Source organism: Rhinopithecus roxellana, chromosome 13 (assembly GCF_007565055.1).
Source record: "Rhinopithecus roxellana isolate Shanxi Qingling chromosome 13, ASM756505v1, whole genome shotgun sequence".
Classification (NCBI taxonomy): Eukaryota; Metazoa; Chordata; class Mammalia; order Primates; family Cercopithecidae; genus Rhinopithecus; species Rhinopithecus roxellana.
This window is the reverse complement of record NC_044561.1, coordinates 125,085,501-125,100,649: the sequence shown is the minus strand read 5'-3', so window position 1 is coordinate 125,100,649 and position 15,149 is coordinate 125,085,501. Positions and strand designations below refer to the sequence as shown.

At 41.7% G+C, this 15,149-nt stretch overlaps 1 protein-coding gene across 5 annotated transcripts; it reads left to right on the top strand.

Annotated features, from left to right (window-relative positions):
• Nucleotides 1-46: 46 nt before the first annotated feature.
• Nucleotides 47-14,475, top strand: CSTF1 (cleavage stimulation factor subunit 1). Of its 5 annotated transcripts, XR_747212.2 has the most exons (7): nt 59-377; nt 3,222-3,422; nt 4,894-5,171; nt 5,331-5,528; nt 6,696-7,086; nt 11,558-11,885; nt 14,062-14,475. XR_747212.2 is itself a non-coding variant. In XM_030913959.1 (6 exons), the coding sequence occupies exons 2-6, from the start codon at nt 3,254-3,256 to the stop codon at nt 11,815-11,817; spliced, it is 1,296 nt and encodes a 431-aa protein (XP_030769819.1). In that variant the 5' UTR covers nt 47-181; nt 3,222-3,253; the 3' UTR covers nt 11,818-12,345. The 5 variants fall into 5 exon arrangements, 4 of the variants coding, with proteins under 4 accessions (XP_030769819.1, XP_030769820.1, XP_010354994.1 ...); XM_030913959.1 differs by lacking the exon at nt 14,062-14,475 and having other exon boundaries at nt 47-181; nt 11,558-12,345; XM_030913960.1 differs by lacking the exon at nt 14,062-14,475 and having other exon boundaries at nt 52-124; nt 11,558-12,345.
• Nucleotides 14,476-15,149: the final 674 nt, after the last annotated feature.

Below are 15,149 nucleotides of genomic sequence, written 5' to 3'. Positions count from 1 at the left end.
TTTAAGGCGCACACCGCGCGCAGGCGCACTTGCTCCCTAAGACCCCGGAAGTGGCGGAGCCAACGGCCAGCCAGACCCGTGGCAGTGCCAGCCCCAGGGTACTCTCCTGGGTCGGCCATTATCGGTGAGGCAACAGCCCCTTGACGTCAAGGTTGTCGCATTGGAGATAAAGTCCGAGGGGGTGAGCTAACCTTTTGAACGTGCCAGTAAGATGGCGAGAAAAGCAAGCGAGAGTGCGACCGATCGATAGCGCAGCGGTCGTCTTGGCGCCCTTTCAGCGTGCGCAGTGAATGTGCGCTCGGAGCGGTCGATTGGGCAGGATTCGCGCCTCCATTTTTCCAGGAGAGAGCGGGATACCGAGAGAACCGGACCAGCTGGTACTGGGGCACGGGGAGAGTGGCTGGTGCGGTCGACTGGGGCCTTTAGCGAAAACCACAGAAACGACTGGGGCGAGACTGGAAGAGTCGAGAGTTAGCAAGGTGGCATGCACCTCTACTTTGTGCTTCCTAAGTTGCCCGGCTTGGCCTGCACCCCCTCCTCTTCCTCAAAGGGCCTCGCTTCCATTGCCACCCAGTCCTTAGTTCGCCTCTGCATCCAGACGGTCGCGGCGCATATAGTGAGGGGGCGTCTGTGTTCTAGCCTTTCCAACTGCGATGTAACGGGTCCTGGATCGGGTTCTTGTCCTCGTGTCTCCGTGTGCTCACCTGCAAATTGGGGATAATTAGGCTTCTGTTTACCTGGCGAGTGAACGTTCTGTGGGAGTTGAGAAGTTAGGACTGGGCCACTTTAAAAAATACATACACACACACATATATACACATACATATATACATATATATATATACACAAATGTGTGTGTGTATATATGTATTTGTACACCCGACATGTGCTCAGAAGTGAAGAGACCAGATAGAATAGTGGTGTAGGGGAGCCAAAAATGGCTTCCCTCCATCCTTCTAGGTACCTTATTAAGACTAAGAGTTAAATTACCATAAGACAAATTAACAGATTACTGCAGGGTAAACAGGATGTGCATGTAAAGCATTGAGCTGGCATACGGAAATTATTCGAGTCATATTAGCACGACATTAACAGTAGAATCTCTCATCAACTTTTCTTTGCCAGGCTACCCACTTGTGATTTTCATTCTTTGTTGGTACTTAAGAATCTCCCATTTTTTTCGGGTAACTAAACATTGTCCATAGGAGAAAAACGATATTTAATTACGTACAGGAGTCCCACAAAATACGAGACTAAGAAGTTGAAGTCAGATGATTAAAGCCTACATGGCATCCTGAGCTACTGAAAGGAATGAATAGAGGGTTGGGGGCGGGTGGGAGGATGGTAAGCAGCAGCTGTAACAAGTTATGGGAGGGTGAACGGAGGAAATATATGGTGAATCAAGTTTGTTATGCAGACAGAATAGGTGATCCTCTGGGTGGTGTCAACCTCTCATCTCCTCTCGTGATCCGAGTTAATCTTCCCTGGTTCCTATCATATGAGTGAATCTTCCCTGGTTAATAAGGATTTGTGACAATTGAGGTATTTTTGGAGGGTCAGACTTTAGGCAGGTAGGGAAAGCCTCTTCCCGCCTACTGTTCTCCAGGTGCCCTCAGTTCAAAGTAATCAGCCCCCCAAAGCATCTTGCTTTGGACTGGCATTTCCTGAACTCCTTCAGTGGTTAAGCTCAGGGCTCTGGAGTTGGCAATTCTGGTGTGCTTTAACCTTGGATAAGTAACTCAGCCGCTTTTTACCTTGAGTCGGTGTTCTGACCTCCTTGAACCCATTTCATCATCTTTATTGTGTCCCAGGATTTTCTACTCAAGCATAGACTTATTATGTTCATATACTACTTCATATACTTGAATACATTGAATGGTTTTATTCAGTGAACTGATGCTTACAAAGTACTTAGCATGACGGTATCTGGCATGCAGGAAGTGCTTAATGTTATTGATTATTATTAACACCATCAGTGTCGTACAGTGTATAAGAAATCAGACTCTGGGCCGGGTGCAGTGGGTCATGCCTATAATCCCAGCACTTTGGGAGGCCGAGGCAGGCAGATCACAAGGTCAGGAGTTCAAGACCAGCCTGGCCAATAAGGTGAAACTCCGTCTCTACTAAAAATATGGAAATTAGCCAGGCATGGTGGCACGTGCCTGTAGTCCCAGCTACTTGGGAGGCTGAGGCAGGAGAATAGCTTGAACCTGGGAGGCGGAGGTTGCAGTGAGCCGAGACTGGGCCACTGCCCTCCAGCCTGGGCGACAGAACGAGACTCCATCTCAAAAAGAAAAAAAAGAAAAAAGAAATCAGGCTCTGAAGTCACTTTTATTCTTTATTGCTGTCCCCAGACACCTGTAGCCTTTTAATATTGGTTCAAACATACACATACATAAAGGCATTGATTTTTAGTAAGCAGATTATCATGTTCAACAGTTGGAGTTCTTTTTTGAATAAGCCAGAAACCATTTAGTTTTTTTGTCTCTTAAGACTGAAGGGAAACTTAGACACTTGTAAATCAGTGCATGTACAGTCCTTCCAGATCTTTACTGCTTTTTTCATTTTTGTTGTTTTGACCTTGATTGGCAGGATTTTATTGGGCAGCTCACCTTCGAGCCTTTCTAACGCATTTAACTGTTGAGTTTTTATAATACAGTTGCTTTTTTTCTTCATATTTTGATTTACTAATTAGATTATATAATTACAGTCACAAGCTCAGTTGCCTTAAAACAGGTTTTGAGAATGAATATAAAAGATGTTAGTAAACATACAGCTCAGCTAGTGGAACCAGCAGTCTAGGCCTTGACAAAATAGCAGCTAGCTTGCATGTTGCAGGTGCTAGTCAGTGTTTAATTAACAAAAGAAATGGAAGATTCTGGGATAGCAATAAAGAACAAAAATCATAGGTAGGTAGTTTGGTGGGGGAAGAAAAGTCGATGAGGGATTGTACTGTAAATATTGGCTAACATGACCTGAATAATTTCTGTATGCCAGGCACTGTGCTCAGGGCTCTATATGCACCACCTTGTTTAACTTCCAGTAACGTAACAGCTGAAGAACCTGAGGCTTAAGAGAAATGAGGTCACCGACCAAACATCATGCAGCTGGTAGAGATGGGATTTGAGTCCTGCAAGATTCAGCCTGACCAAAGGGTCCTATGTTCCTTCTGTGACTTACTAGAGCCTCTACCCTTCACCATCCGTCTTCCCTTTTTGCAGCTGGCAGGGAAACTGTCTTCCTCTTCTCCAAGATGTACAGAACCAAAGTGGGCTTGAAGGACCGCCAGCAGCTGTACAAGCTGATCATTAGCCAGCTGCTCTATGACGGCTACATCAGCATCGCCAATGGCCTCATCAATGAAATCAAGCCTCAGTCTGTCTGTGCACCCTCGGAGCAGCTCCTGCATCTCATCAAACTAGGTAGATTGTGAACACAATTCCATACGTCCCATGGCAAGGTTTTAGATGTTTGCATATGGCAGAATTTTTCAAGATTATTCTTGTTTCGTTTTAGTGCCTAGTACGTGCCGGGTACTTCAGTAAGTAAGTAGTTCATCGTGAGTTCAGGAAGTAGCTCAGTAAGTAAGGGGTAAGCAAAGTTCAGATTATGAAGACCTTAAGCTGGTTCTGGCCTGAGGGTCTTGGTACACATTATCTGGAACACTCTGTCATATTACTGACTTCCTTCAGATTTTACATCAGATGTCCTCTGAGTTCTCTTAACCCCTCCTAAAATAATCCGACCCTTTCCTGCATTTTCCCGGTTACCTTGCCATAGCCGTCCCATTTGTTTTATAACAGTCATTTTGAAATTTCCTTTTATCATTTGGATCATTTCCCGTGTGATCCTTACCTCCCCACTTCCCACCTACTGCCCCCTTGTCAAAAAAGACTACAAGTTCAGTAAAGATCAGGACCTTGTATTATTCAGCAGTATATCCTGGAGCCTACCTGGCTAAAAATAGAAAGCACTCAATAAAATATTGAATTACCAAACAGGTTAATACCCTTTGACTTTGCAGTGCCAGTTGTGAGCATTTCTCCTGGGGAAATAAAATGGACAAACTGCAATGCCCAACAACATGGAATTAGCTGTAAATTTTTCAATATCGATAAAATTGAATACTACAACATAATTATATAGATGAATATTTATTAGCCAAGATACACTTTTGCTCTGCTTGATTAAATGAACAAGTGAGTCACAACATGTTACACAGCATTTCTCTATTACTGTTTCGAAAAATAAAACAGCTGTGCATGAGGAAGGATCCCTAAGAATTTATACCAATACGTTAACAGTTATTATCTCTGGGTGGTAAAATTCAAGGTCATTTTTATTTTCTTGTTGATCCGTAGTGTTAATTTTTCCTCTACTAATCAACATATTATTTGATTTGTCAAGTTATTTATACATTTTAAATGCATACTCTTGCTAAACCTTTTTTTAAAATATCAACTTTCAAAAACATTTCAGTAGCATTCATGTTAACAATGTAGCTAACTTAATGAGCATCAGAGCTGCTGATACATCTCAACCCTAAAAATATTAAAATTTGGAATGAAAAAATGGATAATTTAACTACAGAACTGCTATTTTTTGAGTTTCTGTAGTTGTAGATAAAGTAGTAAACTCTGGAGGCAAGAACCTGGGAAAATGACTTTGTCTGTTGGAGCCTAACTTCCAGCAACCCATGTGGCCTCACAGCGTGATGAACTTTGAATAGCATGCGCAAAATACACAGTTTTGTAAAGCATTAGGTGTCACGCGACTCCAAGAAATAGGAAGTTGATGCTGGTGAGCATCTTTCCAGATTGGATCTAGAATTTTATCTTGGCCTTTTAAAAAACACACTTGTTTTGTTACGCCTTTCATTTTGATTTCTTTCAGGAATGGAAAATGATGACACTGCAGTTCAGTATGCAATTGGTCGTTCAGATACTGTTGCCCCTGGCACAGGAATTGACCTGGAATTTGATGCAGATGTTCAGACTATGTCCCCAGAGGCTTCTGAATATGAAACATGCTATGTCACATCACATAAAGGACCATGCCGTGTAGCTACCTATAGTAGAGATGGACAGTTAATAGCTACTGGGTCTGCTGATGCTTCAATAAAGATACTTGACACAGAGAGGATGTTGGCCAAAAGTGCCATGCCAATAGAGGTAAAAATTCCAGTCACATACTTACTGATTGCCTTCTGTTTTTCATTTTTGGAAAAATGAGAGTATGGTTCAAACCAGCTTTAGTTTGCTACAGTTGTGGATTGTGTACTTAGATTCAGACACATTCTGTACCTTGAGCATCTCTTCTTGTTGGTCTAGGTCATGATGAATGAGACCGCACAACAAAATATGGAAAACCACCCAGTGATTCGAACTCTTTATGACCATGTGGATGAAGTCACGTGCCTCGCTTTCCACCCCACAGAACAGATCCTGGCTTCTGGTTCAAGGGATTATACCCTTAAATTATTTGATTATTCCAAACCATCAGCAAAAAGAGCCTTCAAATACATTCAGGTAGGAATCTTTGGAAAGGAGCTTTACATTTTTTCTTAAATACAATGAGCTGTTGTACGACTATTCTCGTTGTAAAAGTAGTCTCGGTGATCATCCTGTGAGACGAGTACAGACCAGGATGCATGCCAGATGGCAGGTGGATCAGATTTTGTTGGCACATAGGTCACATGCTGTCATGTACCTGCTCCCTCTGGCTGGTCAGAGTTTATAATCTGACCCTTTGGAGGTTTTGGAATCCGTATCACTCTTTAAAGGTTGCAGATCCCTGTTATAAACAAAACATGACCAGCTTCACTAATGTATAACTTAGAGGAATAAAAAAAAAAATTCAGTTGAAAGTATTAAGTGTTTCCTGGCAAGGTGACATTTGGTACCCTATTTTGAATATGCATTGCAGAAATACTAATGTTTTAGTTGTGGCTTCTGTCTGTTTGATAATTAAAGTAGGCTGGTTACAGTGGCTCATGTCTGTAATCCCAGCACTTTGAGAAGCCAAAGTGGGAGGATCACTTGAGCCCAGAAGTGTAAGATCAGCCTGAGCAATGCAGTGAGACCTCATCTCTTCAAAAAAACTATTTTAATCAGCTGGGCACGGTGGCACGTGCCTATGGTCCCAGCTACTCAGGAGGTGGAGGCAAGAATGATCATTTGAGCCCAGGAAGTTGAGCATGCAGTGAGCTGTGACCGTGCCACTGCATGGTCTGCCTGGGCGACAGTGCAAGACCCTGTCTGCAAAAAATAATAATAACTTAAATAATAAATAATAACAAAAAATAATAAAAACTTAATTTTTTACTCAATATTTGCAGCCCTAGAGCAAATTAAAGAAGCTCTTAGGTACAAGTTGTACTTCAGTAACCATGCATGAATGTGTCATTGTCTGATAATACTCCATCCTTAGTGGAGTGTTACTCAGTGTTCATTTGTAAATAATGAAGCTCACTTCTGTAGTTTTTGGAATAATATAACCAGTAAATATTTAGTTTTGGAAATCTATTCAAAAAATACTTTCATGTATTCCAGAAAGCACTTTTTTTCTTATGATACCTGTGTAATATCTAATAATTGTTTTATGGATTCTTTTCATCAGCCAGATATTTTCCACATTTCCTCTGGATTTAATTGTTCACCAGTTGGTCACTTGTGTTGATGTCTCTGTCCTAACAGGAAGCTGAAATGTTACGCTCCATCTCTTTTCATCCTTCTGGAGACTTTATACTTGTCGGAACTCAGCATCCTACTCTTCGCCTTTATGATATCAACACCTTTCAATGTTTTGTCTCTTGCAATCCTCAAGATCAACACACCGATGCTATATGTTCCGTTAATTACAATTCTAGTGCCAATATGTACGTAACTGGAAGCAAGGACGGCTGCATCAAATTATGGGATGGTGTTTCAAATCGATGCATCACAACTTTTGAGAAGGCACACGACGGTGCTGAAGTTTGTTCTGCCATTTTTTCCAAAAATTCTAAATACATTCTCTCAAGTGGAAAAGACTCTGTAGCTAAACTTTGGGAAATATCAACAGGACGAACACTGGTCAGATACACAGGTAAGTGAGAAGTTGATGGTACTTAACATTTCTGGAGTGTTCACACTTTCCAGAACTCTCTTTTAGGACCTCACGATAGAGCAACACAGTAAGTCTATGCATGGAGCAAGGCAGATGTTATCCCTTTCTTAGATAAGAGGAAACCAAGACTTAAAGGTTAAGTCGTTTAGCCAAGGCTATAGTTCGTAAGTGACAGAGCTGGAAATAGAACGGTGCTTTCTTTGCTTTTCTGAGCACCTCACACTGTGGACTAGGTCTGGATTCCATGCAAGTAACATTTGAGAACCTGGTGATCCATTTGTAGACTGACCTGCCCTCTTTCCACAGAAAAGTGAAAGCAGTCCAGAGAAAAGTTTCCAATTAGATCTCAGTATTACTAATATATGCATTCGGGAAAGAATGGCTGAGAGGAAAGATCTTATCCCATTCCTAAGTGAGCAGAGCTAGCCCCCAAAGGAAACCACGTGAGTTCTGAATGCAGATATAAAGTAGGCTAAGCAGACAGAAGAAAAATTGCATCCATTGAATTCTCATTCATGTATGTTGGTCTCATTGGTAACAGTAGTGCCTGTGGAGTATTTTTATAATGAAATCTATTTAAATTGATCCTATCACTAGTAGGGCCCAAGTCTGGTTATTTGATAGTGAATGTTAAAACACTGTGTCTTCTGTTCCTTGCAGCAGCAAAGACTGTTTGGTAGAAAACCTCCAGAAAATTTCTGATTGTTTTCTCAATTGTGAGATATGTTTGTATCATACACTAAAATAGGCATGAGCATAACTCAAAAAAAATCACAGAAAACAGTATTGGAAGGTACTGGACTGTGTTGTTTGCGTTGAAGAGTCAGTGACATCTGACCCGCTAGGGGGCAGCATAACAACCTGTCCTAGATTTGTCTCATTGTAACCAAAGTTCCCTTCCCCATCCATCTCTCTTTGACTTCTGGTACAACTAGCAAATCTTAGGAAGAGCCATTTTTATTGTAATTATTGGTGACTTCATGAAACACTTGTATAAAGTTGTTCTGAAAAGTATTTATTATAAAGAACTGCTTTGTAATAGTTCTGTTTGTTGCAAAAAGAAAATACAAAAGTGATCAGAGTAAATGTGAAAGTACTCCCCCTATAGAAGTTATAACTATTTTAAGGAGTGTGCTGTATCTGGACAGATACACACCAGCCTACTGACAAGAGCTTAAATATTTGCTCTAGGAATGTTTGGGATGTTTTATAGTAGTATGAGGTTGATTGGCTTGTTTTAGTGGGGAATAGCAGTGTGGTTTTTCAAAAATGTGATTATGCTGAATTTATGCGCAAATTCCCCTTTTCCTTTTTTCTCATTTCACAGGTCAAGCCCCTGTCAATGTCAGCATGTTAAGATTTCTGTTCCTAGTTTTAATAATTAGTTAGAATTTGGGCTGGGCACGGTGGCTCACGCCTGTAATCCCAGCACTTTGGGAGGCCGAGGCAGGCGGATCACAAGGTCAGGAGTTTGAGACCAGCCTGGCCAACATGGTGAAACACCGTGTCTACAAAAAATACAAAAATTAGCTGGGCGTGGTGGCGGGCGCCTGTAGTCCAGCTACTCAGGAGGCTGAGGCAGGAGAATAGCTTGAACCTGCAAGGTGAAGGTTGCAGTGAGCCAACATCGCACCACTGCACTCCAGCCTGGGCAACAGAGTGAGACTCCATCTCAAAAAGAAGAAGAAGAATAATAATAATAATTAGTTAGAATTCAAAGGGTTTCTGAAATGATGAAAAGGGAAAAACTATCAAGAAAACTTTAGAAATTGAGATGCAAAAAATTAAAAACAATATAAATAATTAAAATACAGGACTGGGGGAAAATAGTCATAGCATATATACAGATGTTAGACATTGAGTTAATATCTTAATCTATGAAGAGAACTCAAATAGGAAAAAGATGAGTCCAAACTCGAGAGAAACGGAACCAAAGGACAGGGGACTGCAGAAGAGAAAAATGGTCAGGAAATATAAGAAAAGGTGGCCAGCCTCGCTGCAGACCCAATAAATGAATATGGGGACCTGGTTTTGTTCATCAGATTTTAGGAGTCTTAAAGATTTATATTATTCTACTATTGATACAGATTTGAGGAAATCATATTTGGTTGGTCAGAGAGTCAGCTGGTAAAATATTGCAGCACAGTTTGGTATCATATCAAAATTTTAAATACATGCTTTTTGACCCACTATATTTACTCTTAGAAATTCAACCTAAAGAGGTAATTGGACAAACAGGCACATGCCCATAAAAGACTGTGTGTCCCAACATCATTTGGAGTGGCTGAAAGTTAGAAACAGCATAGATGTCCAATAAGAAGCATTGAGGAAATCTGTTACGCATCCATGGACAACGTACACCTTTAAAAATAAGTATGCATGGCCGGGCGCGGTGGCTCAAGCCTGTAATCCCAGCACTTTGGGAGGCCGAGACGGGTGGATCACGAGGTCAGGAGATCGAGACCATCCTGGCTAACATGGTGAAATCCTGTCTCTACTAAAAAATACAAAAAACTAGCCGGGCGAGGTGGCGGGCGCCTGTAGTCCCAGCTTACTCGGGAGGCTGAGGCAGGAGAATGGCGTGAACTCAGGAGGCGGAGCTTGCAGTGAGCTGAGATCGGGCCACTGCACTCCAGCCTGGGCGACAGAGCGAGACTCCGTCTCAAAAAAAAAAAAAAAAAAAAAAAATAAGTATGCATGCTGACATTGGCTGAGCACTCATACTCCAGAGCCTCCCGTGCATTCTCTTATTCTTATCCTCAGCCTTATGGAGTAGGTTCTGGAACTACCCTGTGGAACAGATGAGAAAATTAAGGCTGAGGGATGTTAAGTAATTTGCCCAGGGTCACATCACTAGTAAGTGTTCAACCCACATCTGACCACAGAGTTTGTGTTTTTATCCACTAAGCTGTATTCTGTCTTTACAGATCTGCACTACATATGCTTGAATATTAATAGTATATGACAAATGCTCTGACTTAAAGAAGTTACAAATGAAACCGGGGGATGTGGCTCACACCTGTAATCCCAGCACTTTGGGAGCCCGAGGTGGGCAGATCATCTGAGGTCAGGACTTTGAGACCAGCAGCCTGGCCAACATGGCGAAACCCCGTCTCTACTAAAAATACAAACATTAGTTTTGTGTGGTGGCGCATGCCTATAACCAGGTACTCAGGAGGCTGAGGCAGGAGATCTCTTGAACTCGAGAGGCGGAGATTGCAATGAGCCGAGATCACACCATTGTACTCCAGCCTGGGCAACAGAGTGAGACTCTATCTCAAAAAAAAAAAAAAGAGAATTTACAAGTGAGCACATAATACTTAGATATTTCTAAAGGGTATTCACCAAAGTATTGACTGTTTCCTTGGATGGGTGCAATTATCAAGCAGTTTTTATTTTCCTTTTTATACTTTATTTGGTAGTTTAAACATTAAAATATGTAATTTATAGTCATAAAAAGGCTTCCTTTTGGAAAGCCGATATTCATATACTTTGTCTCAGTAATTCTGTTTCTAGGAATTTACTCCTAAGGAAATAAAGCTTTCTGTACAAAGGATATTCATTACAACATTACTTATAATTGATATAAACTAAATGACAGGAAGTAAAATAATTGTTAAATAGGCCAGGTGCAGTGGCTCACGCCTGTAATCCCAGCACTTTGGGAGGCTGAGGCACGTGGATCACGAGGTCAAGAGATCAAGACCATCCTGGCCAACTTGGTGAAACCCTGTCTCTACTAAAAATGCAAAAATTGGCTTGGTGTGGTGGCAGGCACCTATAGTCCCAGCTACTTGGGAGGCTACTTGGGAGGCTGAGGCGGGAGAATTGCTTGAACCCAGGAGGCGGAGGTTGCAGTGAGCCGAGATCACACCACTGCACTCCAGCCTGGTGACAGAGTGACTCTGCCTAAAAACACACACACACACACACACACAAAAGAATTGTTAAATAAGTAATGGGGCTTCTAAACATGAGGCACTTTGCATCTAGTGAAAAAAAAAACATGGAAAAATGTACTAAACATAAAGTTGGTTTAAAACTATAATAGAAAAATATAGTGGCACCAATTTTATATGTATTTTTAAGCCTCAAAGTACGTTAGGACAGTAACAGTATTGCTTCAGGTGATCTGGTGGTCTCTCTCTCTCTCTTTTTTTTTTTTTTCCCTGATACAGTCTTGCTCTTGCTCTGTTGTCTGTTGCCGAGGCTGGTCTTGAACTCCTGGGCTCAGGCAGCCCTCCTTCTGCAGCCTCCCAGAGTACTGGGATTATAGACGTGAGCTGCTGTGCCTGGTTTGATTTTCTTTTTTGTACTTTTTTAGAGTTTCTGAAAGTGTACAAGGTGTATCACTTCAACAGGTTTAAAATGCTTTTACATTGAATGCTAGAACGTTCTGACAGTCTAAGATGTGAACTTAGAAAGCTATCCCTCTTGGTCTCTGTGGCAGGCGCGGGTTTAAGTGGACGGCAGGTGCACCGAACGCAGGCTGTGTTTAACCACACTGAGGACTATGTGTTGCTGCCCGATGAGAGGACGATCAGTCTTTGCTGCTGGGACTCGAGAACAGCTGAGCGGAGAAACCTGCTCTCATTGGGGCACAACAACATTGTACGCTGCATCGTGCACTCCCCCACCAACCCCGGGTTCATGACGTGCAGCGATGACTTCAGAGCGCGGTTTTGGTACCGGAGATCAACCACCGATTGAGCCACCCTCTCCATGGGGTTCTTTCTCGAGGACTCTGCCCTCCCCCACGTCCTGTCTCAGCTGCAGTCGTAAGTCAGTGCACCATCCTTGGCAGTTTTGCTACCACCTCTGTCCACATCTTTCTTGGATTTGTATAAAAGAATCTTTTTTTACCTTGATGTACAATCATGGTGGAAAAAGCTGGAAACAGATCTGTGCAGTTCTACATTCACTGATTATTGCAGTGTGATTTTCATCAGTTTTGTAAATACAGGACTTGCCGTTTCTTTTGATCTCTTGAAGGAAGAAGGATAGGGTATTAAAGTGCTTTTGTCGTGAGGAATTTCCATTGGGTTCTTTTGTCAGCTTTCTTGCTTGTTCTGCTAGACCCTCTGTGTAGTTCCACTCCAGATACATTTGAACAGGTCAGTAGGCGCGCAGCTCTGAGACTCCAGAGTTTTATGCCATATCAAAAGCATTTTCAAGAATCCCTCAATTCTATCCGGAAATGATGTTATTCTGATAATAAAGCTCAGATCTGCAACTTTAGTGTTATATATTTTTCACTTCAATAAAATTAATGGCCAGTTTTTCCTGACAGTTTATAGGAACAGTATCTTTCCACATACTCACCACATTATCCTGAAATATCTGCAATACTTGTCTTCAGTAACTGTATTTCTGTTAAGATTATGATTTGATGAGAAACCATTGAAAATATATCCGATCTAATCAAATTAGGTCAGCTTCCTATTGCTCTCAGGTGTTGCCTGTCTTCACAAATGATTAGTATCGATTGACTGCATTCTTAGGTGGTTTTAAATCTTCATTTCTCTTCAGCATGAACTAACTTCTCATCATGGGGGCACATAGTAACTGCATTCTCAGAAGATTTAGGCAGTTAACCAATTGATACAAGTTTTCTTTTTCTTGAATTTTTTTTTTTTTTTAATTGAGACGGAGTTTTGCTCTGTCACCTAGGTTGGAGTGCCGTGTGGTGATCTCAGCTAACTGCAAGCTCCGCCTCCCAGTTTCACACCATTCTCCTGCCTCAGCCTCCCGAGTAGCTGGATCTACTGGTGCCCACCACCACGCCCAGCCGATTTTTTTATTTTTATTTTTAGTAGAGCCGGGGTTTCACCATGTTAGCCAGGATGATCTCGATCTCCTGACCTCATGATCCGCCCACCTCAGCCTCCCAAAGTGTTGGGATTATAGGTGTGAGCCACTGCACCTGGCCTTCTTGGCCTTCTGGAAACTTTTTAGAATATGACAGTACTTCTCTGGATTCAGCACTAGCAGAATCAGAGAACTCTGAACTCCCCTCGTACAAACATAAACTTTGCTTTATATTTATCCCAAAAAACAAATACCTTATGATCTGCATAGGAGTACCTAGAAATATAATCTGGGATCATTTGATAAAAATAGTGAATAGATTGAAGTAAAAGTAATTTGCTTCGTGTTACAGGAAGTTTTGTTTTGTCTTGTTTCTGAGACGGAGTTTTGCTCTTGTTGCCCACGCTGTAGTGCAGTGGCGAGATCTCGGCTCACCACAACCGCCGCCACCTGGGTTCAAGCGATTCTCCTGCCTCAGTCTCCTGAGTAGCTGGGATTACAGGCATGTGCCACCATGCCTGGCTAATTTTGTATTTTTCTTAGTAGAGACGGTTTCTCCATGTCGGTCAGGCTGGTCTCGAACTCCCAACCTCAGGTGATCCGCCCACCTCAGCCTCCCAAAGTGCTAGGATTACAGGTGTGAGCCACCACGCCTGGCCCCATTATAGGAAGTTATTGAAGTTGTTTGTGTAAAAATTCTGCTTTAGTCATCCTTGAGGATCATTTTAACTCCTTGATCTGTAAAATTGTCTTAAGCATCTTAACATGTTACATCACAGGGTTTTAGCTCAGATTTCCAAAGAGTCATATTTTTTGGTACATAGTGAGTAGTGTAAATTTCCAGTTGTATTTTGCATCCTGATTCTGATATTTGAACTTGGCCATCTGTGGGTGCTACTCTCGTAAGACTAAAAGACACCTACTAAATAGGAACAAGGATAACCAGTTCTACCAAAAGCATTACCAACCAAACCTCCCCAGTTCTTTTTTTAGACTTTCCTTTTGCTTTCGACCTATTAAACTGTAAAGCAGAGATTTAACGTTTCCCTGTTCTTCTGCTTTGACTCACATAGTGAAATGACCACACGGCACGCCATTGAACCTTTTCAGTTGTTCATAAATTAAAATAATGCCCATGTTTTACAGGTTTTGGAATCGTCTCAGCAATGGATCTGTCATTTCAGGACCTGTATTTAAAAGATCAAGATAGTTTTATATGTTTCAGAATTAGCTGTTTTTTTTGGTTTTTGGGTGTTTTCTGTGGGTTTTCTTGTGTTTTGTTTGGTTGGGTTTTTTTTTTACGTGTTTTCTGTGGGTTTGTTTTTTGTGTTTTGTTTGTTTGTTTTTGGTTTTTTTTCGCTTTTCAGAGGTCACTGTCTCATGAGCCTGGTGTAAATGCCAGGAATGTTGTATGGACTTAGCATCTGCATCTCGTTAATTGTACCACACAACACTCTGCCGTTCAAATAATGAATAATATCTGGTCAGGATACAAACTTATACCCTCTGTGTTATTTTTTTTAAAGGTATGTGATTTCTGAAATAAACTTTTTATAGAATTATAAGCTAGTTTATTTTTTTGGAACTTACTTTGAATATTTCCCACATTTGAACATCTGTTCTCAAACAGCAGTTATGACTTTGGTACTGTTCACACTTTCTTTAGTGCTTCGTTCCAGAAGTCAGGTTTTTATAGCTGGATCACCTTTAGCTCTGTATCTTTGCTCCTCTGCTCTCTAAATTTTTCTTTTTTGAAACAGATTCTCACCCTGCCGCCCAGGCTGGAGTGCATGGCGTGATCTCGGTTCACTGCAACCTCCGCCTCCCAAGTTTAAGCGATTCTCCTGCCTTAGCCTCCTGAGTAGCTGGAATTACAGGCGCATGCCACCACGCCTGGCTAATTTTTTGTATCTTTAGTAGAGACAGGGTTTCGCCATGTCGGCCAGGCTGGTCTTGAACTCCTGACCTTGTGATCCACCCGCCTTGGCCTCCCAAAGTGCTGGAATTACAGGCATGAGCCACTGTGCCCGGCCGCTGTCTATGAATTTAAAGAACTTGAGTATAATTCAGTTTTTTGGCTTATTCAGAGAATGCCATCTTTGCTTACATTTTGGTTTTCTTTAGGAAGAGCAGTGTGAGAGAGTCCAGTCTCAGCTCTGTTGCTGACTTGGTAAGTAGTAGGGAAAGTCATTTTTCTGGGATACAGCTTCCTTTTCTGTGACTAAAGGGCTTCA

Bases quoted from the DNA above. Each gene is read 5' to 3' on its own strand.
- CSTF1 (XM_030913959.1), top strand. From the start codon at position 3,254: ATGTACAGAACCAAAGTGGGCTTGAAGGACCGCCAGCAGCTGTACAAG. The intron at 3,423-4,893 runs GTAGATTGTGAA...GATTTCTTTCAG, and splicing joins CCTGCATCTCATCAAACTAG to GAATGGAAAATGATGACACT. The intron at 5,529-6,695 runs GTAGGAATCTTT...CTGTCCTAACAG, and splicing joins GAGCCTTCAAATACATTCAG to GAAGCTGAAATGTTACGCTC.